Source organism: Mytilus edulis, chromosome 11, assembly GCF_963676685.1.
Source record: "Mytilus edulis chromosome 11, xbMytEdul2.2, whole genome shotgun sequence".
NCBI lineage: Eukaryota > Metazoa > Mollusca > Bivalvia > Mytilida > Mytilidae > Mytilus > Mytilus edulis.
In genome coordinates this window covers 37,596,548-37,617,972 of record NC_092354.1, presented here as the reverse complement: position 1 = coordinate 37,617,972, position 21,425 = coordinate 37,596,548, and the positions used below count along the sequence as shown (strand labels likewise).

The 21,425-nt window shown below is 31.8% G+C and overlaps 1 protein-coding gene across 1 annotated transcript; it reads right to left on the bottom strand.

Annotated features, from left to right (window-relative positions):
* Positions 1-4,100: 4,100 nt before the first annotated feature.
* Positions 4,101-19,724, bottom strand: LOC139494233 (uncharacterized). The gene is made up of 6 exons (XM_071282401.1): positions 19,447-19,724; positions 16,537-16,655; positions 15,780-16,040; positions 14,168-14,305; positions 11,997-12,098; positions 4,101-4,474 (listed from the first exon to the last, which is right to left on the bottom strand). Exons 1-6 carry the CDS (start codon positions 19,722-19,724, stop codon positions 4,101-4,103), a joined length of 1,272 nt encoding a protein of 423 aa, XP_071138502.1.
* Positions 19,725-21,425: the final 1,701 nt, after the last annotated feature.

Below are 21,425 nucleotides of genomic sequence, written 5' to 3'. Positions count from 1 at the left end.
CTTCCTCAATATTGTCATCTAACTTAGGACTATAGAAAGCATTAAAATCATCTTTCTTAACCATGAAAGCCTTATCTCTGCCACGAACAGCTCTGTTTTTCAAATGAACAGAGATGGCTTCCTTTTCTACAAATTTTACTATGGCAATAATTGTTCCTTCCAAATGTAATGTAATTGCTGATTTTACCATGGCAATAATTGTTCCTTCCAAATGTAATTTAATTACTGATTTTTTTTTCATTCTTGTCAGGTTTTAGTCTTGCCGAAACAAAAGAAGGACGTTCCTGATGAGTCTCGGAAGCTTCAGGCTCTATATTTAGAACTGTTGTCATTTTATTAATAAAAGAAACCCACTCAATTGGATCAGAAGCACCAGGTGCCCCTTGTGGTACTTCCACTGGGGTGCATGTATACATTTGACTAGATCGTGGCGATGCAGACCCATCAATCTTTTCTTCTGGAACAAGATAAGAAACTTGATCTTGAACAACATTTGTCATTAAAGACATCTGATCGTCATAGCTTTTGAATTTGTCAAAATGTGGCCTTTGGTTTTGCAAAGTTACAGAACTAGGCTTTCCAGGAGGTTGAACTTCAAGAACATTAGCATTGATATCAATCAATTTCTTTTTGAATAAGTTTTGTATTTGTAATTTTTCCTGTTCTTGTACAATGGCCGAAATATCGACCATACAAGTGCTGTTGTCAGGTGTATTTTCAGTGACAATGTCGTCATTTGAAGCTCCGACTGCCGCCTCCTCAGACGGACTTGTGTCTTTGAAATCTGTAAACCCATCTACACAGACGGGTTGAGACAGTTTATTCAATTAAATTGTCTTCTGAACACTTTTTTCAATCATTTTCATGATCAAACTCCGATTCTCCTTTGACCAATTTTTGCAAATTTTGCATGGGGATGACCCGTTATAAATACGATGTTTGTAACATTCATCGTGCTCATCCAGAGTATTCATCCTGTCCGGACACCTTACACACTTCTTAAAATTATCTTCCTGTTTCTCCATCTTACGATACAACTTCTTACAATCCAAATAAACGTACAGGGAAAGCAACGCATGTGCTTTAATGGCTGCCGCCGAGAGAAACTGAAGAGTTACGCAAGGGAGATAACCGGAGGTGTTACCGTATTTATATTAAAAAACTCGACGAACGTATGGGGAAGTAGAGGGAAATTGCAATTAGTTAAGGAGGCAGGTGTAAATATTTCATGAACAGGGATTTTACCCACAAAAATCCTAATCGACTGCTTATTAAAAAAAGACGCACTTATTCACTCATGTTCTAGTACAATATATAGGAATACTATGGTACATACATAAAGAAAATGATAGTTTTGACAGCTACATGCATTTCCACATCTCCGATTCTGTAATCCCTTAACAGTTCGTATGAATACAATACTTGTTCGCCTGTGGTACCAGTCATGGAAGCCAGGAAATCATAAATAACAAGAGCTGGCATTATTATCTGTTATTTATTATCAATGTTGACAGATTAGAATGTATACAGATACTTTAAATTACAGCTATTTGAATGGTGCACAGTAATTAAAAACCTCTGCATCATTGAACAAATTTCCGAAGGCTAAAATAGTGACGAAAGATACCAGAGGGACAGTCGAAATCATAAATCGACAATATATCTCTTTATTTGTCATATAAGAAACATTATACTTGTGACATAAACAAAAGTAACAACAACAATAAAATATCTGAGTTGAACACACACATATCTATATAGATATATATATAAGTACATAGTAAATCTAACCTAGAGTCCCCTGTCCTCAGCTCTAAAGACTTTAAAGGAACCTGGTGTTTTTTTGTTCTCACTTGGTTTATATTAGAAGGAAAATAAACTGACAACGCTATGGCTAAAAACGTGAAAGACAAACAATAGTACACATGGCACAACATAGAAATAATAAGCAACACTTAACACACATTGTCAGACTTCAATTAAATGTTTTAAGCAGTCTAATTGATGAACATATCTTAATTCTACTACTGTGTTATTGAACATATATTTTCTCTATAACAATATATATCTTCAAAAGAAAAGATGTTACATAGACAATAACTGTCTGTGTCTTTAAATGTCAGCTGTATTTGTACGAGGCTAAGAAACAGGTGTAATGCGAACTTTATTGTTCTTATCCTGCAATTAGTTCTGTATATTGATTGTTATATATATAATTTGTGACATGGTGTATTTTCTTTGTCATTAACATCTGAAGGTCTATTTATCTGTACTTACTAGAAACTGTCTTCACTAAATTCAACTGATCATTTATTTAGACTGTGGTTTATTTAAAATGTACTACAACTAAGAATTCACCAATTTTCATTATCCATCCAACCATTAAGAAAACAAGAATGTGTCCATAGTACAAATGGACATGGAAATAATCACTTGCACTATCGAGACAAACATAACTTACAAAACTAATTTACTGCTAAGTTCAATGGACCCAATTTCTTTGATAGACCAACAGCAAAACTGATCTGCAAATATAAACCGAAAAAAAATATATAATACTTTATGCATCTCATTCACATAATTTTAGGACCGTATTTAGCTACATGTGAAAGTTTATATTAATATAAACCATAACCCATTAAAAACCCAGTTTAATTTGCAAAATAAATTACCTTTAATTGTATATACTGCATATATTTAAGTCAAATGTTCTATATATATACGCATGTCAGATGTTTCAATTTAAATAGCAAATATGTAAATTTACAAACAAAGCCAAGATTAAGATACACGCAAACACTTATTGTGTAAAAATACAAATATGAACCTGTTATTGATATGCCGAGTTCCATGTACCATATTCACCAAATAACTATTCTTGGACTCAAACCCAAAACTAGAATATCCATATAATGGGCCGTACATCTACACAAATTCAGTAGATGCAAATTCATTGTTAGAGATCTTTCTCCTGGAAACAGAAAAGAACTTTTAGTTGATACTAAGATTTTATTTCTAAAAAAAATAATTTACTTTATATACATAAAACTTAAAAAAAAGATTACGATTTGACAAAGAAACTGAAGTTTTGCCAAACGCCATAGCTATAATCAGATTAGAAAGTTGACATAATTAACAGTTTCTCAGCTTCTTAATAAAATATATGTTATACTGTGGATAATGTGGATTCACTTATTTTCTTGGTAACAGTTTTTGTGGATTATATGAGTCTTACATGTTAATGGATCTTGAATTTCATGGTTTTGCAAAAGTCAGAAAATGGAAATTATACAATGTCATGTGTGGGAATTATAAAGATTCAGATAGCTAAAAGATGTACATTCAATTTGATATTAGAAGGTTCCGGGTATAAATCCTGGTCTGATTATTTCTCACAATACATAATGTACATGTACGCATCTTTCACATTTGATTGATGATTGTTTTAGTTTGAATTTGATTTTGACAATATTCAAACTTTTAAACAGAACTAAATTTATTATTTTGATTTAATTTAATAGGACAAAAATCAGTGTTAAATACACAAACAGCACTCCATTGATATTGTAATAGACATTTATGACATTATGATTTATTCAATTTTATTTGCAGAGATTGTGCAGGGCATTCCTAGAAGTAGGATTTTACTCGAAAGTCAGGACAAATAATGGAGTGGAATCATTAAATGGTTCCATGAAAAACCTTTACATCAATTAACTGTTCAAGAGTGCACTGCTGTGGTGGCACTTCACGGTGATGCTACAGATAAGCATATCCCTATCCCTGATAGGGCTCAGGCTAGACCGGGGTATCTTTTGCTTGTATATATCTGTACCATGTTGTATTATACGTATATTTCAAATAAATAATATATATATACCTGTACATAGAAATAAATAATATATACCTGTAACTCTTTTGTTTGTTATGTGTAACCCAAAAAAATGGAAGAATTTTTTTTTTTATTTATAATAAAAACATATCATACATAAAATAAAACAACAATAAAATTGTAAATACATATAATAAACAAAGAAACCTACACTGGTAAAAACATATAAACTTAAAAAGCAAACAAAATCACAGTTATTTGTAATGTACTAAACAATGAAATGAGGTTCAGGCAGAGTCTCGGCGATCTGTCCTGCCTCGGAGCCTCCTCTCTGCCTCCCTTCTCTTCCGGTGCAGCTTAGCCTTCTCCCTGTGTTCTCTTCTTCTCCTCTGATCTTCCTCCTCCCTCCTTTCTCTTTCTTCTTCAGGAGAGGGATAGGGGTCGGGGTGAATGAGGAGGAACTCAACCCCATCCCCTCTATCACTGCCACCATCTCCTTTGTCTGCTCCAAACTATCTAACTTGAGTTCATGCTTGTAGAAATTATATTGCCCTGGTGCCGGATTGGTAGTCTCCAAGAACCTGTTCCATTCTAGTCTGCTGCCCCTAAATTTGATGATGTACATGGTCATTGCTTTTATATCTGAAAAATAGAGGAAACATTAATATGGTAAAACCCCATGGTTAACCCTATGCGGTGTCAGGACCCAAGCCGACAGTTGTCCCATTGGCTATGAGATATCTTTACAAGTTATATCAGTAGCAATTAATTGAAGGTAGCGTATTTCACAATACTTGCAGTGACCTGGGACTCTTTTGTTTGTTATGTGTAACCATTTCACAATGTTTACAGTGACATGTAATATGAGTAGCAATTAATTGAAGGTAGCACATTTCACAATACTTGCAGTGACCTGTTACTCTTTTGTTTGTTATGTGTAACCATTTCACAATATTTACAGTGACATGTAATAAGAGTTGCAATTAATTGAAGGTAGCGTACTTCACACAATCACAGTATGTCACGCATAAGAGATGTTTCAGAGTAACATATTTCACAAGGCAGGAGAAATGTTAGAGTCCGAGGTAGCATTAATCACCTTCACATGACGTTACGGATAATACTTAAACATTTTTAAAACGGTCCTACATTTCAGGTAACATATTTCACAATCTGAGGTAGCTTCACAATGGAACTTCACAGTAAATGTTACACATTGGCTTATGTGTAACATTTTCATGGTGAAAATGTTACACATTTGGGTCGGGACTTTTGCTGTACATTAGACAACTTTTTTGATAATTGTATATGACGTTACCTTAAATCGGTCATTTGATAAGACAATTTTCTAATTTGTATTGACAAATGTATTAGAAGTAAAATTGAAACAACCACAGCTTTATTCAAAAATTTCAACATTTTGTCAGTAACATTTTTTTCAGTAAATTTTACTTCTTTTTGGATATTCATTCAGATTTTACCTATATTGATTATTTTTCAACATTTTACTGTAAATTTGTCAATTATTGTGATAATTTATTTGATGCTACCTTAAATCGTTTATTTGATTAAGATAATTTTCTAATTTGTATTGACAATTCTAGTAAAATTGAAACAACCACAGCTTTATTTAAAAAATTTCAACATTTTCTCAGTAACATTTTTTCAGTAATATTTACTACTTTTTAGATATTCATTCAGATTTTACCTATATTGATTATTTTTCAACATTTTACTGTAAATTTGTCAATTTTTGTGATAATTTATTTGATGTTACCTTAAATCGTTTATTTCATCAAGATAATTTTCTAATTAGTATTGACAATTCTAGTAAAATTGAAACAACCACAGATTTATTTAAAAATTTCAACATTTTCTCAGTAACATTTTTTCAGTAATATTTACAACTTTTTTAGATATTCATACAGATTTTAGCTATATCGATACTTTTTCAACATTTTACTGTAAATTTGTCAATTTTTGTGATAATGTATTTGATGTAACCTTAAATCGTTTATTTGATCAAGATAATTTTCTAATTTGTATTGACAAATGTAATAAAAGTAAACTTGAACTAACCTAACTAAGCTTTATTGAAAAATTGCAACATTTTTTCAGTAACATTTTTTTTCAGTAAATTTTACTACTTTTTGTATATTCATTCAGATTTTACCTATATTGATAATTTTTTAACATTTTACTGTACATTTGACAACTTTTTTGATAATTGTATATGACGTTACCTTAAATCGGTCATTTGATAAGACAATTTTCTAATTTGTATTGACAAATGTATTAGAAGTAAAATTGAAACAACCAAAGCTTTATTTAAAAATTTCAACATTTTCTCAGTAACATTTTTTCAGTAATATTTACTACTTTTTAGATATTCATTCAGATTTTACCTATATTGATTATTTTTCAACATTTTACTGTAAATTTGTCAATTTTTGTGATAATTTATTTGATGTTACCTTAAATCGTTTATTTGATCAAGATAATTTTCTAATTAGTATTGACAATTCTAGTAAAATTGAAACAACCACAGCTTTATTTAAAAATTTCAACATTTTTTTAGTAACATTTTTTCAGTAATATTTACTACTTTTTAGATATTCATACAGATTTTAGGTATATCGATACTTTTTCAACATTTTACTGTAAATTTGTCAATTTTTGTGATAATTTATTTGATGTAACCTTAAATCGTTTATTTGATCAAGATAATTTTCTAATTTGTATTGACAATTGTAGTAAAAGTAAACTTGAACTAACCTGAGCTTTATTTAAAAATTGAAACATTTTTTCAGTAACATTTTTTTTCAGTAAATTTTACTACTTTTTGTATATTCATTCAGATTTTACCTATATTGATAATTTTTTAACATTTTACTGTACATTTGACAAACTTTTTTGATAATTGTATATGACGTTACCTTAAATCGGTCATTTGATAAGACAATTTTCTAATTTGTATTGACAAATGTATTAGAAGTAAAATTGAAACAACCAAAGCTTTATTTAAAAATTTCAACATTTTCTCAGTAACATTTTTTCAGTAATATTTACTACTTTTTAGATATTCATTCAGATTTTACCTATATTGATTATTTTTCAACATTTTACTGTAAATTTGTCAATTTTTGTGATAATTTATTTGATGTTACCTTAAATCGTTTATTTGATCAAGATAATTTTCTAATTAGTATTGACAATTCTAGTAAAATTGAAACAACCACAGCTTTATTTAAAAATTTCAACATTTTTTTAGGAACATTTTTTCAGTAATATTTACTACTTTTAAGATATTCATACAGATTTTAGGTATATCGATACTTTTTCAACATTTTACTGTAAATTTGTCAATTTTTGTGATAATTTATTTGATGTAACCTTAAATCGTTTATTTGATCAAGATAATTTTCTAATTTGTATTGACAATTGTAGTAAAAGTAAACTTGAACTAACCTGAGCTTTATTTAAAAATTGAAACATTTTTTCAGTAACATTTTTTTTCAGTAAATTTTACTACTTTTTGTATATTCATTCAGATTTTACCTATATTGATAATTTTTCAACATTTTTCTGTAAATTTGTCAATTTATATGATGTTACCTCAAATCGTTTTTATGTGATCAAGATAAACTCCTAATTTGTATTGACAATTGTATTAAAAGTAAACTTGAACTAACCAAAGCTTTATTTAAAAATTGCAACATTTTTTCAGTAACATTTTTTTTCAGTAAATTTTACTACTTTTTATACGACCGCAAAATTTGAAAAAAATTTCGTCGTATATTGCTATCACGTTGGCGTCGTCGTCGTCGTCGTCGTCCGAATACTTTTAGTTTTCGCACTCTAACTTTAGTAAAAGTGAATAGAAATCTATGAAATTTTAACACAAGGTTTATGACCACAAAAGGAAGGTTGGGATTGATTTTGGGAGTTTTAGTCCCAACATTTTAGGAATTAGGGGCCAAAAAGGGCCCAAATAAGCATTTTCTTGGTTTTCGCACTATAACTTTAGTTTAAGTAAATAGAAATCTATGAAATTTTGACATAAGGTTTATGACCACAAAAGAAAGGTTGGGATTGATTTTGGGAGTTTGGTTCCAACAGTTTAGGAATTAGGGGCCAAAAAAGGGCCCAAATAAGCATTATTCTTGGTTTTCGCACAATAACTTTAGTTTAAGTAAATAGAAATCAATGAAATTTAAACACAATGTTTATGACCACAAAAGGAAGGTTGGGATTGATTTTGGGAGTTTAGGTCCCAACAGTTTAGGAATTAGGGGCCAAAAAGGGACCCAAATAAGCATTTTTCTTGGTTTTCGCACCATAACTTTAGTATAAGTAAATAGAACTCTATGAAATTTGAACACAAGGTTTATGACCATAAAATGAAGGTTGGTATTGATTTTGGGAGTTTTGGTCCCAACCGTTTAGGAATAAAGGGCCCAAAGGGTCCAGATTTAAACTTTGTTTGATTTTATCAAAAATTGAATAATTGGGGTTCTTTGATATGCCGAATCTAACTGTGTATGTAGTTTCTTAATTTTTGGTCCCGTTTTCAAATTGGTCTACATTAAGGTCCAAAGGGTCCAAAATTAAACTTAGTTTGATTTTAACAAAAATTGAATCCTTGGGGTTCTTTGATATGCTGAATCTAAAAATGTACTTAGATTTTTTATTATTGGCCCAGTTTTCAAGTTGGTCCAAATCGGGGTCCAAAATTAAACTTTGTTTGATTTCATCAAAAATTGAATAATTGGGGTTCTTTGATATGCCAAATCTAACTGTGTATGTAGATTCTTAATTTTTCGTCCCGTTTTAAAATTGGTTTACATTAACGTCCAAAGGGTCCAAAATTAAACTAAGTTTTATTTTAACAAAAATTGAATTCCTGGGCCTCTTTGATATGCTGAATTTAAACATGTACTTAGATTTTTGATTATGGGCCCAGTTTTCAAGTTGGTCCAAATCAGGATCCAAAATTATTATATTAAGCATGTGCAATAGCAAGAAATTTTCAATTACACAGTATTCAGCAATAGCAAGAAATCTTCAATTGCACATTATTGTGCAATAGCAAGAAATCTTCAATTGCACAGTATTGTGCAATAGCAAATATTTTCAATTGCACAGTATTGCACAATAGCAAGAAATATCTAATTGCACAATACTGTGCAATAGCAAGAAATTCCAATTGGATTTCAATTGGAGTTATCTTTCTTTGTCCAGAATAGTAGTTGAATCAACTTAAATCATTGTTTTATACAATATACAATGTATATTCACTTTTACTACCAACTGATAGATTAAAACAATCTTTACCATTCAGTGATAAAAAGCACTTTTACATTTTAATATTTTATGATGTATTTAAATGAGTAGTTATTGTTGCAAACTTCATTAGAAATTTGAATTGAGATCAGTTTTGAAATAAGGGAAAGGGGGATGTGAAAAAAAAATTGGAGGGTCAATTTTTTTCATTTCAGATTTCATAAATAAAAAGAAAATTTCTTCAAACATTTTTTTGAGAGGATTGATATTCAACAGCATAGTGAATTGCTCAAAGGCAAACATTTTTTTTAAAGTTCATTAGACCACATTCATTCTGTGTCAGAAACCTATGCTGTGTCAACTATTTAATCACAATCCAAATTTAGAGCTGAATCCAGCTTGAATGTTGTGTCCATACTTGCCCCAACCGTTCAGGGTTCAACCTCTGCGGTCGTATAAAGCTGCGCCCTGCGGAGCATCTGGTTGTATATTCATTCAGATTTTACCTATATTGATAATTTTTTACAATTTAACTACATTTGACAACTTTTTTGATAATTGTATATGACGTAACCTTAAATCGTTTATTTGATCAAGATAATTTTCTAATTTGTATTGACAATTCTAATAAAATTGAAACAACCACAGCTTTATTTAAAAATTTCAACATTTTGTCAGTAATATTTACTACTTTTTAGATATTCATTCAGATTTTACCTATATTGATTATTTTTCAACATTTTGCTGTAAATTTGTCAATTTTTGTGATAATTTATTTGATGTTACCTTAAATCGTTTATTTGATCAAGATAATTTTCTAATTAGTATTGACAATTCTAATAAAATTGAAACAACCACAGCTTTATTTAAAAATTTCAACATTTTTTCAGTAACATTTTTTCAGTAATATTTACTACTTTTTAGCTCACCTGGCCCGAAGGGCCAAGTGAGCTTTTCTCACCACTTGGCGTCCGTCGTCGTCGTCCGTCGTCGTCCGTCGTCGTCGTCGTTAACAATTTACATTTTGAACTTCTTCTAGAGAACCACTGAATGGAATGGAACCAAACATGGCATGAATGTTCCTTATGAGGTGCTGACCAAGTGTTGTTACTTTGTAGCCGATCCATCATCCAAGATGGCCGCTAGCGGGGGACTTAGTTTAACATAGGACCCTATGGGAAATGCATACAAATGACTTCTTTTAGAGAACCACTGAATGGAATGAAACCAAACATGGCATGAATGTTCCTTATGAGGTACTGACCAAGTGTTGTTACTTTGTTGCCGATCCATCATCCAAGATGGCTGCTAGCCGGGGACTTAGTTTAACATAGGACCCTATGGGAAATGCATACAAATGACTTCTTTTAGAGAACCACTGAATGGAATAAAACCAAACATAGCATGAATGTTCCTTATGGGGTGCTGACCAAGTGTTGTTACTTTGTAGCCGATCTATCATCCAAGATGGCCGCCAGCAGGGGACTTAGTTTAACATAGGACCCTATGGGAAATGCATATAAATGACTTCTTTTAGAGAACCACTGAATTGAATGAAACCAAACATGGCATGAATGTTCCTTATGAGGTGCTGACCAAGTGTTGTTACTTTGTTGCCGATCCATCATTCAAGATGGCCGCCAGCGGGGGACTTAGTTTAACATAGGACCCTATGGGAAATGCATACAAATGACTTCCTCTAGAGAACCACTGAATGGAATAAAACCAAACATAGCATGAATGTTCCTTATGGGGTGCTGACCAAGTGTTGTTACTTTGTAGCCGATCCATCATCCATGATGGCCGCCAGCGGGGGACTTAGTTTAACATAGGACCCTATGGGAAATGCATACAAATGACTTCTTCTAGAGAACCACTAAATGGAATGAAACCAAACATAGCATGAATGTTCCTTATGGAGTGCTGACCAAGTGTTGTTACTTTGTAGCCGATCCATCATCCAAGATGGCCGCCAGCGGGGGACTTAGTTTAACATAGGACCCTATGAGAAATGCATACAAATGACTTCTCCTAGAGAACCACTAAATGGAATGAAACCAAACAGCATGAATGTTCCTTATGGAGTGCTGACCAAGTGTTGTTACTTTGTAGCCAATCCATCATCCAAGATGGCCGCCAGCGGGGGACTTAGTTTAACATAGGACCCTATGGGAAATGCATACAAATGACTTCTTTTAGAGAACCACTGAATGGAATGAAATCAAACATGGCATGAATGTTCCTAATGTGGTGCTGACCAAGTGTTGTTACTTTGTAGCCGATCCATTATCCAAGATGGACGCCAGCGGGGGACTTAGTTTAACATAGGACCCTATGGGAAATGCATACAAATGACTTCTTTTAGAGAACAACTGAATGGAATGAAACCAAACATTGCATGAATGTTCCTTATGCCGTGCTGACCATGTGTTGTTTCTTTGTAGCCCATCCATCATCCAAGATGGCCGCCAGCATGGGACTTAGTTTAACATAGGACCCTATGGGAAATGCATACAAATGACTTATTTTAGAGAACCACTGAATGGAATGAAATCAAACATGGCATGAATGTTCCTAATGTGGTGCTGACCAAGTGTTGTTACTTTGTAGCCGATCCATTATCCATTATCCAAGATGGCCGCCATCAGGGACTTAGTTTAACATAGGACCCTATGGGAAATGCATACAAATGACTTCTTTTAGAGAACCACTGAATGGAATAAAACTAAACATTGCATGAATGTTCCGTATGAGGTGCTGACCAAGTGTTGTTACTTTGTAGCAGATCCATCATCCAAGAGGTGTTTGGCAGTTAAACAATATGTCCATTCAATACACATACAAATCATTCTGGACTAAAAACTGTTTTAAAAAAACTTACTATTATCAAAAATTGAAGTATTTCCTTCTTCAAGTAGTGACATGCCACCCTCAACCAAATCCGCTGTGTGGTCTAAAGTTTCTGGTACTTGTTCTTCACTTACTGAAAAGATACACTTGATTTTAAACATGAAATGCTCTTTCTAGCAATAATTAGACTACAATTAAAATTTGCATTTAACAATTTAAATTACGAAGAAGGGTACGATCTTTTAATCCTGCTGAAAAGGGGAACAATAGCAGAGATAATTGTTTTAAATGACACTCTTAAAAAGCACATAATTCAATCAGTTTAACTTTTAATTGTTTATCATGTTTATATGACCATAAAGTTAATTTTAACATTTATATTTTCTTTGTCAACAATAACTAAAGATGAGAGGAAACCACTCTGATTTATGAGTACAAAAGTCAAAGTTTAAAATAATTGCCAAAATTTTTCTACACTTTATGTAGACAAAACTTACGTATGTTACTACATGTATTATGCATATTCTCACCCTCTAAAATATGTATGAAGGAACTCTTAATTCATCCAATTTGTGAATTCCGTATCACCAGTATCTGAAATTAGCATGATTAGGAAAATACAAAGATCATGATATTTGTGACAGATACATGTAATAATCAACAATAACGTTGATTCTGATACTCTTTGAACATAATATTGTTTTCATTATGCATGTTGTGCCAAGATTTTAAATAAACACCTTCTGGTTAATGTTAACTATTGTATAATTCAGTACACGTAACGTCAGCCATACGGGATTCTTTTGATACACTGGGGCTTTTACTTTACATTTGACAATAAACATTTGTAAATATCGTACTTAGTAAAAATTGAGCTGGAAAATGTTAAGTCATGTAATATTCATGAATTAAACTGATGTATCGAATATATGTCTTTTGATTTTCAAGTCAATAAGGACAGTTTATGTTAAACTTTCTTTTATGACACATTAGTATATGGATACTGAACACCCACAACAGTGGGGTCATAAGATATGGGATAGTTACTGAACACCTAATACCTCCAATAAAACGCATTTGCACCAAAAGGGCTAAGCAACAATCATTGAGAGTCCTGATTTTCGAAAATATAAGTAGACATTTTTTTCTAAAATAAAACCAACAAGAAAGAACGAGGGTATGACACATCTGACGAAGATGGTAAAGAAGTAGAAGTTGACCCTAAAAGCACTAGTCTACACAATTGGCAATGCGAATCAAATGATGAAGAGCATGAGGACTGTAGTGAAAGACATAATGTGAAGATGGCATTTGACGGACATAATACTAAGAAGCCAATGGATGCTAAAACAGATTTTGACAAGGATAATTTGGAAGAGGGTTGTGAAAAAAGAGTCAGACGATAGTGAAACACAAAAGAAAGAAGAAAACACTGCCAATATATTCAATGACGGAATTAATGAAAGTTTTCACAGTGTAGACAAAATACCATTCCAGAAATGAAACGCTCATTACATGATAATAAACGATGACAATCACAGTGAATCTGACGATAACAGTGATATTTCTGAAGAACACTATTTTGTTTGAGAAAAAAAGGTATAATGTTCCACAGTGATTCCCGACTCTGATTGGAAAAAGATTAAACCCTCAAAACCTTCATACAAACTAAAAACTGGATGGAGATATATTTGCCAGGCAATTAAGACCTGAAATGCATTCCTGTTCCCTAACCTTAAAAAGACACCTTGACCTGGTTCTGATTTTGATTTCAAGTTTGTCCTCAACAATTGACTGGATGATTTTTACCAAGTTTTGAACAGTTTTTAAACCTCTGGTTGTTTTTGAATTGCTTTGCGGAGATATTATTAACAGTACTGAATCTGTTACAGCATCGCACAAAGTTGGTTGACGACAAATGTAAAGATGCATAATAAATATGTGTGGTGTTGCATCTTTGGCAGTCTTCTAACGTATGGTCCCTTATTTCTTCACTGTACAGCTTTTCCCAATTCTTAAGTGAGAAATAGTACAAAAATGGTCCATCCTTATTACTATTTTGCCAGTAATTTTTGTCGGTAACGTATTTCTAAAGTCTGATAATTAACTACCTTTTCAGAGCAAGCTTTTGGCTTTTGCTGCAACTTACGGATTTAAACCACTTTAAATTTAAAAAGGTCATTTAAATTGTTGTTTGTGTACCTTGCCAATTACTGTTGCATGGATGATTTGGAACTGTTTCCTTTCTTCCCAAATGATGCTGGCATATACTGCATAGTTTACTTCTTACATCATAGTCTAGAACTTTTCCAGTCTTTACACCAACTAGACTGGAATGTCCTGTCATTTTTAGTCACATAAGAAAAGGTTGAAAACAGTTTCTAATAATTATATTCAAAATAGAAAATACATGAATAATGTTTGAAATTCTAACATGACATCCTTCAAACGTTTTGAGTACACACCTGTGGTAAAATATGAATATATTGATTGGGCTGTTCTGATCATACTTCCATGTCATATGCTTTTTTATGAATGAGGTAATCAACGTCATAGAACAATGATGTTAGAATAGATGCATTTACGGGAAAATATACGCTTGTGAAACCGAAAACGTAAACAATCGATGCTAAAATGTGTAATATAAGCCATTTTTGTGTACTTACAACATGTATAAGGCATATAAGTACAATTGTCATTTAAATTCATTCAAACCTATCATATTATTTTTTGAAAATAGTGTGCTGTGTCACTTATTCAGTTTGCTCTGTTCTTTTACGTCAATTTAATAATGTGTTTATTTATGGAAACGGCAAATAATGCCTTCACATAGAGCACTTCGATCCAAAACAATTGCCATATTTGTCCTATTAGAATAGAAATAATTCATGGGGGCTTGAATATATCTTGATTTTACCACAGGTTGTCCCTTTATGCTGACATTTGACCCCTCGCTATCGCTCAGGGTAAAATATTTGTCATAAAGGGCCAACCTGTGGTAAAATCACGATACATTCAAGCCCCCATGAATTATTTCTTAAATATATGACACAGATGTAAATATGAGTTTTGCTTCTAGCTTTTTTTTTTTAAAAAACCCTAAAAATTCCAAAATAGCTGGTACACCTGCATCTATTAGAATATCAAAATCTAACTTATTACCAAATTTCATTGAAATAAAACAGTAGCTGAGAATTGGACCTTAAATTAGGCTGTTAGTTTTCTGGTTTGAATTGTTTTACACTGTCATTTCTTGGCCTTTTATAGCGAACTATGCAGTATGGGATTTGCTCATTGTTGAAGGCTGTACAGTGACCTATAGTTGTAAATTTCTTTGTGATTTGTCTCTTGTGGAGAGTTGTCTCATTTGCAATCATACCACATCTTCTTTTTAATACTTAACACATTACTGTAGGATAGAATGGCCTATATTTTATTGAACCCAAATGTACAGTTCTACTAGTTATTCCTAGGAAAAATCTTTTGACCCAAGTATATTGGTCTACCATGTAAAGTAGGTTGAATATGGACCTAAACATAAAAAAAATTAACCATGATCGGGATGAAAGGACAGATATACAGAGGGACAGTGGTAATCCTATATGTACCTATTATTTTCATAGTTGAAACCTAAATAGTTATTTTGGACAAGTTTATTGATGTGTAAAGGTGACAAAATTAAATAACACACATGTTTTACATCATTTCCTTCTGACTTGATTCAGTTTATAAGCAACTCGGAAGCATTTACACATCAATAAACTCCTCCACTGCTATTTTTACATGTATAATATTGCTGATGTTGACTTGATACCTGTGTTACTGTTATATTGCCAACCAGAGCCTCTTGTTTGCCAACCAGCGTCAAAACTGCATTCCAATTCATCACTTAGGGATAGGGAAATAGCTTTCTCTTCTGCACTAGCAGTTTTGCAGGAATCAGATGCCTCATCCATAAGTGACAATGCTATAGATTTCTCTTTCTTTTTCAGTGTCTTGGGATCAGGTGGGGGTATGTTACATGTGCTGAGAAAATTCACAACATGATCAGGACCCATTCCAGAGTGCATCATTGCTGAAATTATTATGATTAACTATGATTATCAATTTTTACTATCTACATACTGCATATAGATATCTTTATCAATCAAATCAATTACAATTCAATAAAAGAGCGGGCGACAATTGATAGCGCTATAACCTACATGTAGTGATCACATAAAACTCAATGTCATAATTCAGCCACTGCAGTGATTTGTAATAGCTACACTGTAAGCTTTATTCAATTCAATTCAATATTTTATTGGAAATAGCACAATAGAGGCGTGATCCAAATACAGACAATTATAAATGAAATAAAGATGCATGTAAAACAAGTCATAAGCCAATGCTTTATAGACATGTTAGAAATCCTTGGTGTAAGTAACACTGTAAATAAAAAATTAGACTACACAGTACCCAAATTTCAACACCTCATACCCTTGTTATGGGTTTGAAAGAAACTACTTTAAAAACATTTACATGTCAGAATGATAAATGAAATACAAAATATTAAAGCTTTTTGCACTTACCAAGAGCGACTTTCGAGTTAATATCAAATGCTCCTTTCTCATTCCGCTTGCCTGTAGATATCAGTTTCATACCCGAACATATCTGACATACCACCTCCAAAAGACTACCTAAGCCGTACCTGTAAGATAAAAATTTAATATAGTTATTATAATGAACGGTAGCTCATATCATTTTGTTGTCGAGCCTGCAACTTTTGTTGCAGAAAGCTCGACATAGGGATAGTGATCCGGCGGCGGCGGCGGTGGTGTTAGCTAACTTCTTAAAAGCTTTATATTTTAGAAGGTGGAAGACCTGAATGCTTCATACTTTGTATATAGATGCCTTATGTTACGAACTTTCCGTCAGTCACATGTCCAATGTCCTTGACCTCATTTTAATGGTTAAGTGACAACTTGAAAAAAAGTCAAGAATTTTTGTAATGTTAAATTCTCTCTTACATTGTATTATAATAGGATTACTATATTTAGTAAACGTATGTGCGTAACTTGCAAGGTCCTCATGCCCGTCAGACAGTTTTCACTTGACCTGGACCTTGTTTCATGGATCAGTGAACAAGGTTGAGTTTTGGTGGTCAAGTCCATTTCTCAGCTACTATAAGCAATAGGTCTAGTATATTTGGTGTATGGAAGGACTGTAAGGTGTACATGTCCAACTGGCAGGTGTCATCTGACCTTTACCTCATTGTCATGGTCCAGTGGTTATAGTTAAGTTTTTGCGTTTTGGTCTGTTTTTCTCATACTATATGCAATAGGTCTACTATATTTGGTGTATGGAATGATTGTAAGGTATACATGTCTAACTGGCAGGTATCATCTGACCTTGACCTCATTTTCATGGTTCAGTGGTCAAAGTTAAGTTTTTGAGTTTTGGTCTATTTTTCTTATACTATATGCAATAGGTCAACTATATTTGGTGTATGGAAATATTTTATGATCTATATGTCAGTTGCTCAGGTTTTATTTGACCTTGACCTCAATTTCACGATTCATTGCTTAGTGTTAAGTATTTGTGTTTTGGTCTATTTTTCTTAATTTACAAACAAAAGGTCAATTATATTTGTTGTATGGAAGAATTGTTAGCCTACATGTCTGCCTGGCATGGTTCATCTGACCTTGACCTAAGTTTTATGGTTCATTGATCAATGTTTAGTTTTCTTGGTTAATGTCGAGTTTATGTGACAGTTGTAATAGAGCTTTATATTTAGGACTATCAACATAATATCAATGATTTGTAAAGAAGGCGAGACATTTCAGTGTGTGCACTCTTGTTTTATCGGGAGGCCAAACTTAAAATATATGTTGTTTCTCCTTTCAGACAAAAATTATATTTACTGGGAATGGGTATGTACTGGGTAGGTACATACATGTATACAAAAATGTACCTGAAGGTTATTTAGGAAAAATATCTTATTTTGTATTCATGAAGGGAAATATACCAAAACATCAAGAAATTTACATTTTTATTATCTATCATTGTCTATCAATAGACTTGAAAGAAAACAACTATTTCTATTCAAAATGTCAAAACAACATTTTTGTAGTAGGGTCTGTAGGGACATTTTTCTGCAGTAGCTATATATATATATAGGTTGCATTATATAAGGGAAGGGGAAAGAAACAAAATTTTATTTATATGAGATGTGGTATGATTTCCAATAAAACAACCATCTACACAAATCTCAACAAGAGACCAAACGACACAGAATTTAACAACTTTAGGTCAGCCTGCAGGGCCTACAAAAAATGAGTAAAACCCTGTAGCATAGTAAAATTAGCTACAATGTATAAAAGGCCAAGAAACAATGTTGTCAAACAATTCAAATGAGAAAAGTAACAGCCTGATTTATACATGTACAAAATAATAAACAAAAAACAAATATAATATATACATATGTAAAAACTAACAACTGATCCACTGAATTACAGGCCCCTGACTTGGTACAGACACATACAAAATGTAGCGAAGTTAAACATTAATCCAACTTGTGTCAAAAATATAAGAAGGCTATATATAAGCTACATGTAATATGTGTGTGTTTTTTTTTCTGACATTAAAAAAAATATTCAGACCCCTAATTTGATGGAACCAATTATTGTGGTCCAGGAAATGATTTTTTTTTTTTTTTGAATCCAGATTTCCTTATAAATACATGTACATTGTACATATAGTGTTGAATTTTTCTAGAAAAAAAACGGAGTCCAAACCTCTTGAAAATTTGGACAGCACCCCTCCTAGCAAATGCCTTTTAAAACTTCAACCCCCCCTCCACCCCACCCACCCATGTACATCCCAGACCAAAGATGTGTTGAAAGAAGAAGAGAGGTTATTGGGACAGGTTACATTTATAGAATATGAACCATATATACACTCTCTGTGTTAATATTAAATAGGTGATTCTTACCTTCTTTTTTTTTAGAATTCTAAAAATTCTATCTTTCTAACCTCAAAACTATCATTAAAGTTAACCTTTAAGCCATTGTGCATACACCTCAGTGCTGAAAATGCCAAATTTATTTCTTGTCCCTTTTTACAAATGTATGTATATAGAGGTTTTATTTTGATGCAGTGCAGTGACAAGTATATACATGTAGTGTCAGAAAGTGAGAAACTAAACATGTATGTATCACAGCTATGTATATTTCTCATAGACAGTCCATTCTATAAACTTGATAACATGTCAGGAACTTGATTTTTCATAGCTTGCCTTAGTCCAAATAATTAATAAATTATGTATTTCCTACAACATTTTGTACAAGGGTTTAGATTTAGAAAAAAATTGTAACGATTTCTGACAGCAGGACATATTTGAAGGTGAATTGCAATCATATTCCTACAAACTTCACATGGTTTAGGCTAAAATAGTTTGTAAAAAGTGAACAGATGAAGTGGTGCTGAAAATTATTGTTTACCTCATTTCACCAACTATATCCTTCAGATGAAGTGGGGTGTTGCATTTGTTGCAAAAGAGTTGTTCCGCTAGAACTTCCAACTCAACAACCCTCCTGCCTTCATTCCATGAGATGTTTTCACTCTGCCCGATATCAGTTGAAACCGTAACATTCGAGGCAATGTTTTCAACTAATACCGGTGTCTCTTCTTTTGTCGATTCCGGTGGCAATTCTCCCCTCGAACCGTAATCATGGTCTCCCACTTGATTCAATTTACCACTCTCATTCAAAGAGTCCATCCTTGTGGATTTTTTAAATCTATCTTTCTTTATAAACCGACCGCGAACACGAAGGCGGTCGCAGTCGTCTGCCATTTTTGTTGTTTACCTTGTCTACCAATTGCGTAAAAAAAGATGCACGTGCTAGTAGGTTATGTGATACCCGTCCGTCTCTACCTTAAATCGGTCATTTGATAAAGATAGATTTATAATATGTAATGACAATTGTTACTAAAGTAAACTTAAACCAACTTAATTTCTTTTAACAATATTATATTTTTTAGTAAATTCTACCGCTTTTTATATAATTCATTCTGATATTACATTATATCGACCATATTATAAAGATAGTTGTATAGAATATATTACCAAACCTGCCAAAGGTTTTAATCAAGTTTTTTTTTAAATCTCACTAAATTTGACAAGTTTTTCGATAATTGTAATAGATGATACCTTAAATCGGTCATTTGATAAAGATAAATTCATAATATGTAATGACAATTGTAATTAACTTAAACCAACTTAATTTCTTTTAACAATATTATATTTTTTTAGTAAATTCTACCGCTTTTTATATAATTCATTCTGATATTACATTATATCGACCATATTCTTAAGATAGTTGTATAGAATATATTACCAAACCTGCCAAAGGTTTTAATCACGTTTTTTTTTTAATTTTTCTGTACAACTTTTTCGATAAATGTAATAGATGATACCTTAAATCGGTCATTTGATCAAGATATATTTAAAATATTTAATGACAATTGTATCTGAAGTAAACTTGAACCAACTTAAGTTCTTTAAACAATTTTATATTTTTTAGTAAATTATTCCCCTTTTTAATTATTCATTCTGATATGACATTATATCGACCATATTCTAAAGATAGTTGTAAAGAATATGTTATCAAACCCGCCGACGGTTTTAATCAAGATTTTTCTTAAATTTCACTGTAAATTTGACAACTTTTTTTCGATAATTGTAATAGATGATACCTGAAATCGGTCATTTGATCAAGATAAATTTATAATATGTAATGACAATTGTATCTGAAGTAAACTTGAACCAACTTAATTTCTTTTAACAATATTATATTTTTCAGTAAATTCTACCCCTTTTTGATAATTCATTCTGATATGACATTATATCGACCATATTCTAAAGATAGTTGTATAGAATATATTACCAAACCTTCCAAAAGTTTTAATCAAGTTTTTTCTTTAAATTTCACTGTAAATTTGACAACTTTTTTTCGATAAATGTAATAGATGATACCTTAAATCGGTCATTTGATCAAGATATATTTAAAATATGTAATGACAATTGTATCTGAAGTAAACTTGAACCAACTTAATTTCTTCAAATTTTTTATATTTTTTAGTAAATTCTTCCCCTTTTTAATTATTCATTCTGATATTACATTATATCGACCATATTCTAAAGATAGTTGTATAGAATTTATTACCAAACCTGTCAAAGGTTTTAATCAAGGTTTTTTTAAATTTCACCGTAAATTTTACAACTTTTTCGATAATTGTAATAGATGATACCTTAAATCGGTCATTTGATAAAGATAGATTTATAATATGTAATGACAATTGTACCTGAAGTAAACTTGAACCAACTTAATTTCTTTTAACAATATTATATTTTTTAGTAAATTCTACCGCTTTTTATATAATTCATTCTGATATTACATTATATCGACCATATTATAAA

Bases quoted from the DNA above. Each gene is read 5' to 3' on its own strand.
- LOC139494233 (XM_071282401.1), bottom strand. From the start codon at position 19,724: ATGGACTCTTTGAATGAGAGTGGTAAATTGAATCAAGTGGGAGACCAT. The intron at 16,041-16,536 runs GTAAGTGCAAAA...TAATAATTTCAG, and splicing joins TAACTCGAAAGTCGCTCTTG to CAATGATGCACTCTGGAATG. The intron at 12,099-14,167 runs GTACACAAACAA...GTATCTTTTCAG, and splicing joins ATGCAACAGTAATTGGCAAG to TAAGTGAAGAACAAGTACCA.